The 16,259-nt window shown below is 43.7% G+C and overlaps 1 protein-coding gene across 1 annotated transcript in view; it reads left to right on the top strand.

Moving 5' to 3' along the window:
* Window positions 1-16,259, top strand: part of tenm2b (teneurin transmembrane protein 2b) — a 185,273-nt gene that overhangs the window by 125,843 nt on the left and 43,171 nt on the right. The window contains 1 exon segment of the mRNA XM_048270364.1: window positions 8,047-8,290. Coding sequence (XP_048126321.1) covers window positions 8,047-8,290 — 244 coding nt within the window.

The following is a 16,259-nucleotide window of genomic DNA, read 5'->3' as shown; positions in this document are numbered from 1 at the left end:
AAGCGGGAATATCCAACCTGCTTCTGCCAGCAGTGGCCAGTTGTGATTTTGTCCGTATTACATTGAAGTCTTTGTGTATTGTTAATTTCAGAAAAGGAATCATGGTAGATAACGTGTAGATAACACATATTGCAGTATACCACTTATCATACAAATCTTGATATATGCCTTGATAAAAGCATTGGAAATTTAATTCACTGACATAATGATATCAGATGTGATTTTGATGAACGATGTTAGTGAGTACTGTTAATGTGAAGAGTGCACCACTGCATAACTCTTCACTATAATGTGAAGAGTTATGCAGTGGTGACTAGTCTGATACTGGCTTTGTGAATATATTCTTTATTTATTACTTTGAGTTGTGTGTCCCAGTGAAGCTAGAGACCTTGCCCCCATATCCTCCAAGCATGCTGTGAAGCTCCGCTCTGCCTCCACCATATCTGTTTGCCATCCAGCTTGGGTGCTAGGGTGTGATTGGTATGCACTGATGGTGCTCTCTTCGCTCTCTCTCTCTCTCTCTTTCTCTCTCTCTCTCACTCTCTCTCTCTCTTGCTCTCTCTCTCTAACTATCTGACTCTGTACTGCACTGTTCTGGGTAGCAGGCAGCATATGCATGCATGTGCTGTTCCCCCCTTACCCAGAGTCTCAGAGGTGTCATTGGAGGAGATGGGGTGTCTCTGGCATGGTGCTCCTCAATGTGTCTTTGGGGCCTGTTCACCCCCCCCCCCACCCCTCTCTTCTACTGTCTTCCTCTTTCTTTTCCTCAACCTCTCATTCTCGCTGTTTCTCTCCTTCCTCTTTGGTCTGCCCCCAACCCCCGCGAGCAAGCCCACACCAGGCGTGCCTGTGTGTGTGTGTGTGTGTGTGTGTGCGTGTGTGTGTGTGTGTGTGTGTGTGTGTGTGTGTGTGTGTGTGTGTATGCATGTGTGAAGAACTGCATCTGAGCAGCATTAGCTCCAGTGCTCCTGGAAAGAGTTTAGCTCTTAGCACACTAATACAGCCGATACATTATTCATATGTTGTTTTTCCCCCACTACTAACTATTTCTGGTATCTTGTCTCGTTGGGAAAAAAATATCCTAACACAGAAATCACAAGAGGTTTGTGTCTCTGAATGTTTGATCACCCCCCCCTCCCGTATTTCTCGTGTCTTTGGGAACAAAAGCATTTTCATATGTGCCGTCTGAGTATTTAAATAAATAATGCTGATGCCACAGATGTAATGAATGTTTTCTAGTTCATGTTCGGGGGTTTCAGGGCGAATTTACTGGTCTGTCTCTCTGGCTTTGGCAGTGAAAAGGACAGTTGTTTGTGTAATTAGCTGGGCTGAGTAGATGAGGCAGAGAAATATTGTGCTCTGAATCCTTGAATCCTTGCCTCTTGCATCGTCTTCCCACACTACCACAACCGCCTTCCTTTATTTTTCATTAGCACTAAAGTGCTCCAATCTCTGAGTTTTTAATTAAGCCTCGGAGATGAAGGGAGACTGATCAAGGGGACTAGGCTAAGTAGCACGCTCTGTTGCCGAGCTCTCTGTGTCCTTTGGCGATCACACATACTCAGCTGTTGTGGATGGTGTGTGTGTGTGTGTGTGTGTGTGTGTGTGTGTGTGTGTGTGTGTGTGTGTGTGTGTGTGTGTGTGTATTAAACAGACCCTCCCCGGATGGTGTTGACTTTGTGCCCCTTGGCCACCTCTCCATCCCCCCTGCTACAAGTCCTTAGAGAACTGACAGCACAGCTTCTTCACTGGAAGCATTTACAACATGCTACTGCATAATCTAGCTTTTGTAACTCTTCACTCTGACACTGATCCACCATGAGCAGTGTGCTCTTTGGGCCCCATTGCTCTTGCTAAATAGATACACAAAGCAACCTGATAATTCCCCAAATGTTAGCTCTGATCCTGAACAGGTTATAACGGGGATTGTGGATATCAAAATACTATGACTAGCAATAGTACACCAGCTTTGACATCCTGACTGATGTCTTTGCACACACAAATCTGTAGTAAATCAGGCCCAAAGACATTTTGCTGTGAAGGGTTTTAGGCTGTAATGTCAAAATTATCCTCAGTGCCTTTGTGCCTGTCTTCATCTATTTTTGTTATTAAAAGTTTGTTCTCTCTACATCGAACATTTTGAGCATGGGTACAGCAATTGATTTCTGACACAAACAGAATAACAAATAGAATTGCTGCTTTATTTTCTCTTTTCAGTTTGAGAATGATGGATGTTTGTTATACTAAAGTCAGTCCGAAGCACTCTTATGTAAGAAAATCAATACCTGTAATATAAATCATGCATAGAGTACCGGTATAAATCATGAAAAAAAAAATATCCAGTTTGACCAGTGTTTGACGGAAGATGTATAGTATATATACTTTTTTGATCCCGTGAGGGAAATTTGGTCTCTGCATTTAACGCATTGAGCTGCCTGCTACAACGGCGGTGCTCGTGGAGCAGTGAGGGGTTAAGTGCCTTGTTCAAGGGCACTTCAGCCGTGGCCCACTGGTCGGGGCTCGAACCGGCAACCCTCCGGTTACAAGTCCAGAGTGCTAACCACGGCTGCCCTGAGCATGAGCAGTGTATCAATAAAAAAAATAGTTCCTTAAAGACCCTAAATGACAAAAAGTTTTAAAAAAAACAACATAAAACAGTCTTAGTGTTTCAGTTAGTATGTTTGTTCTAATCTTCAGACAGGTATCTGGCAACCATATAATCAGATTTAATGCTGATGTCTGCAACAGAGTCAAAGCTCATGTGCTTTAAAAAAAAAAAGTCAGCCGACGCATCTGACTGTGAACTAAATAAATGTAAGAACAACAAAGTAAGAACAAAATAAATCTAAGAACAAAAAAGACCACAGAGGCTTAAGAATGCCTACACAGTTTACTGGTAAGTTAGGACTAGGTGATGTCGGTGGTCTGTCACAACCTTAGTTTATATACTAATATTAAAACCTACCTTGCTGTCTAGTTGATGTTGATGTTTCTTTTTAGCTGTTTATATTTCTTTTTAGCTGTTTATATTTCCTTCAGATTCATTATACGGGCTGATACAGTGAACACTTGCAGAAACAAAAAAGTAAAATAAATAATAATCATTTTAAAATAATAATAATAATAATAATAATAATAATAATAAATAGGGTTAAAAAATAATAATACAGTAGGACACTCAGGTAGAAAATAGGTTATACTAAAAGCTACTTTGAGCATTTCTTTTAAGGCAAAACAAAAATAATGCAAAATTAAGTTGGCTATTATAAAAAGCACAAGAACAGCTGACTACATGTACTGTTCATGTCTATTTTACATTTAAGTTGCTGCAATGTGTAATACATCAAACATATTGTTTTGATTAGCTGTTATGATTTATATTTCAAGTGTGTATTCAATGTATGTTTTTTCTTAGTGTTATGGAAAAAATTAAAATTAAACAAAGAAATAGAAGAAACAGATATGTGCATCCAAAAAGTGTAGCAGTGTCAAGGAACTGAAAAGTAAACCTACAGTTTCAGTATATCTGAAATTCTGTATTTTAAATATTTGTAGAAATAAAACAACAACATGTCACTCAGAAATTGTTATCAGTATCCATATTGAAACATATGAAACTATATTTATGCAATTCTACAGTTCTACAATTCTATCCATACAATGTTGTTCTCAGATATGGATTGGTGAGTTTGCGGTGTGTGTGTGAACCCACTGTGAGACAGGAGATGCTATAACATGGGAGTCCAATAAGCCGTCTACGCCTCTGGCCTATCCTGGAGGACATTCACAGAGCTTCTGTTTATGAAAAGGGGTGAATAAATGTGAAAGAAACTGAAAGACATTTCACCAATCACACCATCTTATTTATATTTTAAGCAGCCTTAGTCACAGCAAAATTCACAGTTTCTATTACCTGAGAGTATCTAGGGGCCTCCCCTGCCACATACAGATTGAGTCTTTTATCATTCCAAATTGACATTTATGCTTTTACTGGTATTGTTTTTCCAAGGTTCCCGCTGCTCACGTTGGGCAATTTATTTTAATCCTTGTCATCCCTTGCTGCAGTAATTTCGCCATTGCCATGCACCAGCACCAGCAGCAGCAGCCTCAGCCTCAGCCGCCCACCAAGCTCTTGTGCTACACCTCTACTTCTCTCTGGGTTGCCTCTCAATTGTAATTTACTCTTACGCAGGATTTTAGTTTTCTCTTTTTGTATTTTTTTGGTATTTTTTCTGCACTGTGCTCTCTGTAACTTTGGAGCCCTTTGGAGAAAATGTCATTCTGGGGAAAAATATAAATAGTTAATTACTGCTTGGTAGGGTTGTCACTTTAAAAAAAAAAATGAGAAAGAAAATACTTTTTCTTTAGTTATTTTTCGCTATTGTATGTGAGCTATTCTCTCGCAACATACTGATCTTTCCCTCTTGGTCCTCACCCTTTGAGCACAGGGACTCGACAATTCTTTAATCAGAATCCAAATTGCCTTTGAACCAAACACAGATTCTCAAGCAGAATGTGATGAGAAACAGGAACCGGGTGGATGTGTCAGAGCCTGAGAAATAGGCCTCTCAAAAGCCGCAACAGTCTCGGTGTTGTCTGCCACCGAGGTTTGCTCACTGGATCAAGACTCAATTATTCATAAACACTGTTAAATGGTGGGGAACGGAAAGCTTTGGGACGAAAACACATTTTGAAAGCGGGGCGCGGCATTGAGGATCGCACAGAGAAATGAGTGTCAGCCGAAAAGATGGAATGACTTCACAGCCGTTTCACATCCCAATAAATCGCAGGGCTGAAAGGATGGCTGCAAGCTCATGACACAGCCACACAAATGTCAAATGAACTCGGCTGTGCTAGAATACAACAGCAGATCGCGCATCTGCATCTGAAGGATTTGTTATTAGACAGAATCCATCATCAGCTAAGACTTGCTTAGCACGGCGGGGGGTTGACGACATAACTAAGTTTGAATGAAAGGATTACCACAGAACACAGTTGCGCTAATTTCTAGAGAGCAATAAGTAGATTTGTGCGTTGACTCAGTGATACATTAGAAGCTGCCTGTCTTGTGTGAAAACATGATGGCGAAATGAGGGGACGATATTTTCAAATTATGGGGCCATTGCATGGTTTGGTGAAAGACAAGGTGTTCATAATTATTGTTAAGCTTCGTAGAGCGCTCTAGTTATTACAGCTCTTGTTTACTTTGAATAATAGAAACAGTAAACATATTATGAATCTATTTGGTATTTCATGGGGTGTTTGGGGAATATAGAGAATTACATCTGAGGCGGTAAACAACAGTGTCTCGCCCCATTGTGATGAGCTCCCCTCACTCGAACTGCTTTCACACACAAAGCGAGACTGGCAGTATTTCACCCATAACTGAAAAGCGTAATGTGTGTGTGTGTGTGTGTGTTTGTGTATGTGTGTGTGTATAGTATGCGTGTATGTATCTAGTAAACAAGTATATTTCCAGTGTTTCCCACAGAACTGAGTTCTATTTGTGGGGGTAGGTTTGCAGAATTAACTTGAATTCAACAGTTTTTAACAAATTAGCGTAGCATGGTTATGATGAACCAGATTTAAGCACAATTTCGTACAACCTGGAAAATCATTGTGTGGTGGTCAATGTTGATATTGTGGTGGGCTGCCACAAATAAGTCAATGTATGGGAAACACTGATTTCTGTATGTGAGTGGCTATGTGCTTTTCAATGATCTGTGATTATATCTGAGTACCACAGCCACATCGCTGTGTACTGACATCCATTTTAGATCTACCTCTTCCATGATCTCACTGGCCTCAGTGTTACAGCATTGCATACGACGCACCATCCTAACACCCAGCCCCTCAACACAGAAAATATACATTGCGGGCCTTCCATACCAGCATGTGTGTGAGAGTGGTCGCCTCTTCACCACAGCCCTCAGGGATCTGTGAATTTCGGTGTTGAGTGAGGCCTAATGTGTGTGTGTGTGTGTGTGTGTGTGTGTGTGTGTGTGTGTGTGTGTGTGTGCGTGCATGCGTGTCGGAGGCCATTCCACATAATACAGTAGCCTAATAAAAGGCATGCCTGTGGTATACAGCTGTAATCTGAGCATTACTGTAGTGACTTTGCTTCCACGGGTGCTGATCAGGCCTGTAGTTTGTGGTTCTCCCATGAGGAGAGGGTCTTTGTCTTGACCTCGTCCACTGGCTTCACTCTCCAGGGGCCCCCAGCATGACTGTGCCGTTTTTTTTTGCCCATGTTAAAGCACCGGATCCTGGCTGAAGCAATCTCCTTACGGACCATTAGATATGTCCCCCACCATCACATGCCTATTCAGAAGCCAGTTAATAGCAGTCTATGGCTGTCGCTTCAATTCTTGTTTTAACCGCGGGTCCCTCAGAGGGGAAAAAACAAAAGGCGAAAACCTTGGATCCGCACCTCGCCAAGGTTATCAAAGCACATTAAACGGCAGGGCCCGCGATGGCTTTTGTGAGGCGGTTCGGCTGGATTGTGTTTCGCGAGGAAGAGGGGGAGGCTTTGATGGACATGTCACATAGCATAATCCGTAGCTCCACACAGCCATTGTTGCCCGCTGATATTCCTCGGGAGTTCTCAGCCTCGGGTCTTTGTGCAGAGGTGGGCTTTTGTTGGCAGGCCTATTTTCCTCTGTTCTGCCACGGAGTGGAGTGAGACAGATTACACACGCTGGACCTGGAACCGTGGCGGATCTGTTCTGGGCCCCAGTCCCTCTTTCATCTGAGCCGCTGTGTTTCTCTCTCACAAGACATGAGGCCTTTGAGTCAGAGGAGGAGGTTTGTCTCTCCCCTCGAAGCGAGAACCTCGCCTATGTAAATAAAAAAAAAAAACAAGGTGCTGGATGAATTTTAATTGAAGCTTGTCCGACCTTCAGCTAATGGTGAATCGAATCTTTATTTTGCCCCTTTTTTTTAAATGTAAATTTGAGTAAACACTGATGGGATAAAGAAAACAATAGATTGAAGTTAGATACTGCTACATTGAAGTTAGTGTGAATAATTGTACATAAACTGTGGAAATTGAATGTGTAAGTTAAAGAATAGACATCCTAGCCTGTGAATAGAACTGACCAGTGATTGTTGAGGCGTAGCTGAAAAGTAAACTTTGTCTTATCTATTGTTCTCTGTAGAATCAGATCATCTATTCTGTTCCATACAGCAGCTAGAAATATATTGTGAGGAGGATGTGCATATGAACAGCAGTATTTAAATAAAATAGTTTGATTTATTATGTTTTTGGTATTTTCAGATATATGCATTTATTTAATGTACATAGAAATGTATACATTAATATGGAACTGTAAACCACAGGTTTTATAATATTTTTATACTCAATGTTTTTATACTCAATGTTAACTCAATGTTTAAGCCTACTATATTTAGTTTGAAATAATAACCACTCAGATAACATCATAAGAGTAGATTTGAAGTATGCATGTTCTGGCATAAATATGTTAAAAAATCGATGTTAGCGTCAATAGTAATGTTATCCAGTGAAATTTTCACTGTCATTGATTAATATTATGAATCCTACTTTTTGTGCTTTAAATGCACTGCTCAAAACAAAATGATTCTTTAATGATGTATGTAAATAGCTTTAATGGTCCTTACAATCATTTGTCTCCTAGGCAAGATATTAAGGAAAATAAATAATAACAATAAATGCTTACTTGTGCACACCCAATACCACAACACATTTATCATTTATCACATTTACAGTTTGAATGGGTTACTGCATATGTGAAAAAGTTCCCTAAAAATAATCCATATTTCTAAACGTGCACTAAAACATTCTTCCTCCTTTTTCCTATATAGATTTTTATCTTGTCTTCATAATTTTGCAGTTCAACAGCACAGTAATTAAAAAAAAGTCTTGATTAGCTGGTTCTAAGTGGAGCAATATAATAAGTATGGTGTTATTTGAAGGCTTTCCCAGTGCAGTGATCCTAGCCGTGGTAATTAGCCATGTGAGTAAACCTCAGGCCTCCCGCTGTGTCCCTCTCCCCTCTCTCTATTCAGGTTCGTCCAGCCACCACAGCCAGTCGCTGCGTCCACCCCTCCCTCCCCCGCACAGCAACCACCACCAGTCCTCGGCCAGCTCCCTGAACCGCAGCGCACACACCACCACGGGCGGCCGCCGCAACCTGGGCCACGTCGCGCACCAGCACCAGGCCGGCGGCCCAGCGGACGGACCCTCCACGCCTGAGTCCGTGCAGCTCCAGGACAGCTGGGCGCTCAACAGCAACGTGCCGCTGGAGACACGGTAAGAGGCGTCAGACTGACCGACTGACTGGCATCTGGGCACCTGCGCCCATCTCATCTCATCTCATCTGCCCGCTGCCTGCCCCGGCTGCTTGGCGAGTAGCGAGTGGCGTGCCAGCAGCCGTGCATTATGGAGTAGCACGCGCTGGCTTGGCAGCCAATTTGCAGCCTGCCATGAACACGCAGTTGGTGTATTGGATCACATTACGCCTTAGGTACATAACCAGGTGTCAGTGAATCCCATTGACACACATCAAAACAATAGCATGCTTCGCTGCAGATCACTTAATATGGTGTTAATGGTTTTGCCACCACATTTCTTAGCGTAATGCAGAAAGCCAAACTGGGTTCCATCTTTCTGCTTTCTCTCTCTCTCTCTCTCTCTCTCTCCCTCCCTGTCTATCTCATTCAGTCTCTCTCTCTCTCTCTCTCTCCCTCCTGTCTATCTCATTCAGTCTCTCTCTCTCTCTCTCTCCTCCCTGTCTATCTCATTCAGTCTCTCTCTCTCTCTCTCTCTCCATCGTCTCTTTCTCTGTCTCTCTCTCTCTCTCTCTCTCTCCCTCCCTGTCTATCTCATTCAGTCTCTCTCTCTCTCTCTCTCTCCCTCCCTGTCTATCTCAGTCTCTCTCTCTCTCTCTCTCCCTGTCTATCTCATTCAGTCTCTCTCTCTCTCACTCATCGTCTCTTTCTCTGTCTCCGCTTCCTTGACTCTCTCTCTTTTTGGCACGGTGTGTCTGCCGTTACTATTCTCCTGCTGCGATTGAGGTCGTCTCCCCCTGTTCCCGAATCACACCCTGAACATCGCCCATGCACTATTCATGAGTCGGCGACTGACTGCGCCCCCCTCAGATGTTTTATTCACCGCGAGCAGAGACGCCGTCGCTGCCCTCCACCACAGCCCACTCCACTCTGCTCCCCGGGCCAACCCGCCTGCCCGCCCGCCCGCCTGCCTGCTGCTGAGCCCCAGTGCCCAGTCGCCGATGGCCAGCGCAGTATCCCCCGCTCCGCTCAGCTGTCTCAGCTGGGGTGTCTTGTCACACACTCACACTGCCTTCACAGCCAACCAGTCACCACTCCATTTATTTATTTATTTTTTGCTGTTTGTTTTTTTTAAGCGGAGGGTGTGGGGGTGGTGGGGTTGGGTTGGGTGACGGCTTGGTTCTTGTCAAACGTAGGCAGTTTTCTGATGAACAGTGACAGGCAGGACGGTAACGTGGTGTGTGGGGGCTGTCTGGGTGAGGGACGGACGGGTGCTGATGCGCAGATGGAGCATGGTCAGTGTGACGTGTGTCCCCTGTCACAACAGTGCGGGTGGGCTTGGCCGGGTTGCGTCTCGTGAGTGGCTAGAGAGTGGGAGGCAGGGAGAGAGAAGTGTTTTAGTTTTTCTGTCAGTACTGCGGACAGGAGGGTGCTTTTATTAATGTGACCCTCATGGCTCTCTCCCAGTCTGGTCATCCTTACATACGCACACACACACACACACACGCTGCGCACACGCACACCTGCGCTGCGCTGCACGCCTGCGCGCTGCGCACACACACACACACACACACCGCACTTCAAACATATAAATGTGCCTGCAGACATCTGGTTGCTCTCCCTACTGCCTCCACTTCAAAGTCCCTCTCTCTGTAGGCGTATGCACTGCTGGAGCATGCAGCCTTGACCAGCACTCACACCTCAATTGATATGTCTTTGTTCAGCGAGTGCCCCCACCCCCTTCCCCATACCTGCTGAATTGTGCGCTTTGCCATTTTCTCAGAAATAATACCTCAGGGTATTTACAGTTCCACTTTAAGTGCAAGCACCTAATCATTTTTCACCGAGGGGTTTGCCACTGACTGAGCCAGGACTTGAATCAGCTGCCCCTCCAAGGCCTCTTGAGACAAACATTCATAACTAGCCATAGAAATAAAAAATAAAGCATAAGCTGACTTTGTGGAATGGTATTTGTGTAGGCATGTTTATCAGGAGTTTTGTCACGCCTTAAAGAAAAAGATATTGAGAAAGCTGAAACACAAACAATACATCTAGAAAAAAATACATTTAGAAAAAAATCAAACATAACCAATCTTTTCCTGTTTCAGAAAAAGATTTCATTAAGTTGAGGCACCATATTCCTCAGTGGATGAGGCATATCACTCCCTGATGTATGCAGTAGACGGTGGTTCTTGTAGTCTTTAACTGCACATCCATCTTGTTTTGTAGTTTGAACTGTAACAATACCCCGAAGGGATACTGTATGTCTCCCATTAACGACCACAGATGTGAGGAAGCTGCAGTATTGCATCATTTGTTTGTCATTGTGGTATACAGTGCACAAATGACTTCATGGAGTTTGGTATTATCCTAAAATACAGGAAAGTGTTTTTTGACTCTCTCATGTGGCACACCTCTCCTACACTGAAATGTAAAATATAGTTAAGTGGTACATTAGGTGAATAATAGCACTGCAGACTCACTGCAACTATCTGAGAGGTCATTTCTAGACTTCTGTGATACCAACAACAACATGACCCATATGAAGACAAGGTGTCTAGCCGTAAAAAACAAACCAATAGATAAATAAATGCATTTCTTTGTGTTTTGTGCGTTTTCCTAAGCCTTTATGTAGTGCCCACACCCTCAACAAAAAATAATCTGCATAGAGCCACTCCAACCAAGTAGCCTGCTCGGCATTGTGTCTGATTTGATTTAGAGGTTTTCTTAATGAGTTTTTTTTTTCATAATTGTCCCCATACACCACTAACAACCCAGTTACAAGCTGATCTCAATACACTGAGAAACAAACTGAAATGTCATGAGATAATTGTGTCTCGCTAAGGAATAGCAAGGACTGCATACATTTATGAAGTGTTATGATTCATTGAGTAATACTAATGAATCTTAGATAACACTCACTCAGTGTTAAGTGGCTCTTTTTTTCCCCTCCATGATTTAAGGATGGTTGAGCAGGGATGGCTAAATCCCCATGGAGATCATGTCGAGATTGTGAGATGCGTTGGATATCATTCAAACGTGATGATAATGAGTGAATGCTAGTGGGCCTGGGCTGAGGCATTGGAGTGAAGCTCATCTCCAGCCTCTGTCTTCTTTCAGCAGTGGCATGGCAGTGGTATGAAGAACACCCGAACCATCCTTCTTTTCCACAAATGCCTTAAAAAAAAATTCTGGTCGTTTTTTTAAGTTATTGCACTGTCAATATCTTGTACAACACCTGATAGAAATCTAAGACCACGAAATGTTCCTCATGGGCCTTCTCTGATTGTTTAACACTCTGTAAAGCACCATGAGACATGTGCAATGTTTTGGCGCTCTATAAGTGATATTAAATTGAAAATTGAATTCAATTTAAATTGAAATACGTAGCAGGGTAGGCTATTCGGAAAAAAACAGATGTTTTTGTGAACAGAACAAAAATAATTCCGTTGCTAAAAACAGCTGGGGAAGGGTGTCGCAAACCCCTCAAGCAAACAGGTGGCCAATCAGAGATTTTAAGCAAATGAGGGAACATATCACATTGTCTGTTTACAGTGCAATTTTCACAAATAATCGTTTTCAGTGATAAAACCTCTGTTTTCGTGTAAATGAAAGGCCACACCGCTTTTAGTTTCTAGCCACAGCGTTTTTGTTGCAAACAAAATCAACCTAAGCATGCTCAGATGACGTGATAGACAAGACACTGTTGTTTATCTGTCCATCATCGTACAAAGCCCAATTTGATTGGTCCGAACAGCTCTGGTCCAGGCATAGATGCTCCACAACGGAACAAGTCCAGACCAAACTTCCTGACCTCAAATGTTGTGGGCGGGGCTAAGTTTGGCTGGCATCCAGTCTAACATACTGACAGATGTTCCAGTGGAACAGTAGAAGGTCCAGCCGCTATTTTGTGGTGTTGTGGTGACTGTTCCAATTAAGTGACCTTAAGAAACATAAATATTGTGCTTTGTTTGCCTTGTTTTCCTTTGGTTAAAGACAAGATGAGGGATGCAATTTGAGCAAATAATTAAAAGCTGTAGACCTTAAATGGCTCTTAGTGGTAGTCACCGGCAAAGCTCAGAGTGGAACAAAAGCCTCTGACTGTCATCCCTTAGAATTTCTAGCGGCAGGGCTTCCATAATAACATACCGCCAGTGGATTCGGGTTCATTATCTGTGAGCGTCTTCCATGTTAATTGCTCTGGTCTCCAGGCCATCCTCTGGGAGACGCAGAGGTGTTTACGGTGAGAGCGAGCCTTTGCACAACTTCCTTGTTTTTGTTTTGCTGTGTTTTGCTCTATTTGCTTGGGGTTTTTGTGTGTGTGTGTGTGTGTGTGTGTGTGTGTGTGTGTTTGCCGTTACCGGGCCTCAGTGGGGTGCGTTCGGTCGTGAAGTGGCACACTGTGGCCAATTCTCTGGCAGGAGCAGGAGAGCAGTGAATGCTCACCATTAAAAGACTCTCCATCGCCACAAAAGGGGGATCAGCAGGGGCCGATCAGAAGGAAAATTGGGGATAACCAATGCAGTAGGAAAGCAAACAGTATTGAGATATGAAAATGGTAGAAAGAAATGAATCCCCTGTCTTTCAGTTGTGATTGAGCTGTTTAAACTATATTATGCACACCCATTGTTTATGTCTCTGAAGTTACATCAGCAGTGTTTACCCAAATAACCCAAGTGTACAAAGTTATGTTTTTCAGTCAAGTTTCTCTTCAGTTTTTTCCACACACATTTTGGCAAACATAATTGGAAAAATTGATTGCTTAATTAATTTAGTGTGAATAAACTATTAAATGAGTATTAATTAACTAATCAATTGTAACTAAAATTGATTTGCAGAAATGTGTGTAAAGGGTAAATAAAACATACAAATAAGAGTTGAAAATGAGAGAACAGATCGAAAGCAAAATACAAAGAATCATGAAGTGCCAATGGGAATGCAAGAATACTAATGCAAAAATATGAATTATTCCTTGGCCAGAGAATTAACAAGGTTTATGGCCATGGAATAAATGAATTCCTCCAGCTCTTTTGTCTTCATTCTGGCATCCTGAAGCACCATCCCCAGGCAACCATTCAGATGCTGTCCACAGGGTGTGACCAGGGCTGCTGTGACCAGGATTAGCAAATGGCTCCCAAAGGTGTTGATCATTTGGTCCGAGCTCAGGTCTGGAGCCCTTGCCTTTATTATTTATAACACACACAAGTGACCAGTGTGATGCCTTCCTCACAATTTTAATTATTTTTTTACCCTTATTTGATTGGGCTTCTTGATAAATGTCCACAACAAAAATGTTATAATGAAATTAATATAAAAGAGTGGGCTTTTATTTTTTCATTTAGTGGAGGAGCAACATTTACCGTCTCTCTCGGTGTCGGTTGCGTAGCAGCTAAGCTTTTCGTTTAGTCTTGGGAGATTAATCAGTCCCGCCCGCCGACCAGAGCTCCTCCGCTATCCAGCACCGTCTTTTCATTAGTTTGTGGATGAGGCCATCGGGAGGCTTTCTCGGGCCTGGACATTTCTGACATCTCCGAGACTTTATTGCCCTCTTTCATGCGGCCCCCTCTCCACTTCCCCATATCGCTCTCTGAGGAATAAAAAAAGAAGTAAAAAGGTATCTACGGCTCTGCAGAAATGGCACGCCTGCAGACAGGCAGGGGGGATAAGGCCCGGCCCGTGCTGACAACCCCTTTTTCTTGATGCCTTGCATTTTGACATTTGAGTACCAGACGTGGCAAGTGATAATTTATTGCGGGTCTTAAAGCCATAGTTTGAGTGTTTAATATTTGATGCTCCTGGAGGTGGGCTGCTGCAGGAAGGCGCTAACAACACCAAGGTCATGGCTGTGTGTGTGTGTGTGTGTGTGTGTGTGTGTGTGTTTTATACGTGCGTGTATGTGTTTGTGTGCATGTGTGTGTGGCCATGGGAGTTCAGTGCTTTGGCTGCACACATGCTGATAAGGAGAGGAAATTATCTATACTGCGAGCTGCCTTGGATAAAAGGGTTTGCTAAATGCACAAATGCTCATGTAAATGTTAGTCACTGGAGAAGGCAGGCAGCATTCTCAGGCCAGTTCGAAGGTTAGACACCAGGATGAATGGCGCTGAACTACTGTGTTTGTGAATATGTATGTGTGTGTAATTAAATAGTAACTGGTAGGTTTTGGCGTAGACTGGTGGCAGTTGAGGGGTTCTGTTTGTGATGGGACGTGACGCGATGACGTGAGTGAGCGTAGGCCTGTCATTATTTGAATGAAGTCTGTATGGAGAGTGTGGGCGATGGCTGGATGAGTTCTTGGCAAGAGAGAAGTTACTGAGAACGGAAAGGATCGTGTGGATTCTATTGGGATACTCTGGTGGATTATTCTATGCCCTGGGAGCACTTTTGGACCCTGACATCCTTTTCCGAGAATGTGTGTGTGTGTGTGTGTGTGTGTGTGTGTGTGTGTGTGTGTGTGTTGTGTGTGTGTGTGTGTGTGTGTGTGTGTGTGTGTGTGTGTGTGTGTGTGTGTGTGTGTGTGCAATGAGTGTGTGTGTGTGTGTGTGTGTGTGTGTGTGTGTGTGTATAACCTTGGCTGTGGATTAAAACACATGCAGAGACAGAGACAGAGACAGAGAGCGCCTTTGAGGTAGATGACACTGGATACCCATCATCAGGCCTGGGAATGGAGCCTCTGTGCTCGGCCACACCAGCAGTTCTCCTCCAGCATATGTCCACTGCCTCCCTCCTCTGCAGTACCCCGGTCTGAATGGATGTGTTTCTCTAATACACTGCCATATTTAAAACTGGTATCATACTCAATCTGTTTAACCAGACTGTATCAGATCTGCAAAGGGAATTCCCAAAATGAAACATAAATTGAAGTGTTGTTTAGAGAGTGGGGTTCAGGCAAAAGGGGCCTTGAGGCGACCTACACTGTTTTGGCATTACATAAATAAGATGTATTTGAATTGAACTGATGTGAATTGAATAAGGACTTTTATCCTACTTGTATCACAGTAACAAGGATACAGAGATGTGAGATCTAAAAAAATACTAAAAGCTCTCCTGCTCTTCTGTAAAAGAGAGAGAGAGAGAGAGAGAGAGAGAGAGAGAGAGAGAGAGGCTTATGAGTTTGGATAAGGGGAGAGGTCCTGGAGGGGAGTCATTCCTGAGGATGTGGAGAGAGAGAGAGAGAGAGAGAGAGAGGCTTGTGAGTTTGGATAAGGGGAGAGGGTACTGAGGATGTGGAGTCATTTCAGAGGCCATGAGGACACAGGGTCCACTTCCACATATTGGTGGGCTGAGTGGATGTCGGAGAGGGGAGTGGGCAGTGAATGGGGTAGAGCAGGTGGGGTCAGGCCGGGTCAGAACTCCCTGCCCCGGACAAGATAGATGGAACGAGATCTGAGAGTGCAGTTAACTGGGGGGTTTGCAAGTGTGTGGGGGAGCGCCAGATTGCGATTGAGGCCGTCGGTTCGTCATCAAAGCGCCGTGGTCAACACTGGCCACTTTCATCCCCGCTCCATCTGCCCCTCCACAGACTGCCCCGGCCCGACGCCCACCTGGCACCAAGTGCTCCCGGCAACAGGGCTGGCATGGGCACCGCCCGCTCCACGGTGGGAGGAGGGCTGCCCAGCAGGCATCAGAGTGCGGGCACACCGTCCTTACAACTTACCCCACACACTGACCAAAACACTGTGAATAGTATCGTAAACGTACTAATTACCAACCATTTCATTCGAAAATTCTAAAACAACGATGTTTTTTAATACTTCAGAATAACATTTGATAAATGAACCTTACATTTTTCAGTAGCCATAGGTGTGTAGATCTGAACAAAATCTAGTTTGGTTCTTACCGGGGCTTTTGCTGCCTGAAATATCCAATTTTGTGTACCACGCTCGGAGTTTAGTGCTGGGCTGGTGGGTGCATATTCCCAAACTTCTCACGGCACATCAACGGTTAGCCCGAGAATTCTCGTCGCAAATCAAAATTCCACTGGAGTTCCA

This window comes from Alosa alosa, chromosome 2 (assembly GCF_017589495.1).
Source record: "Alosa alosa isolate M-15738 ecotype Scorff River chromosome 2, AALO_Geno_1.1, whole genome shotgun sequence".
Taxonomy (NCBI): domain Eukaryota; kingdom Metazoa; phylum Chordata; class Actinopteri; order Clupeiformes; family Clupeidae; genus Alosa; species Alosa alosa.
This window is presented reverse-complemented; position numbering and strand designations above follow the sequence as displayed.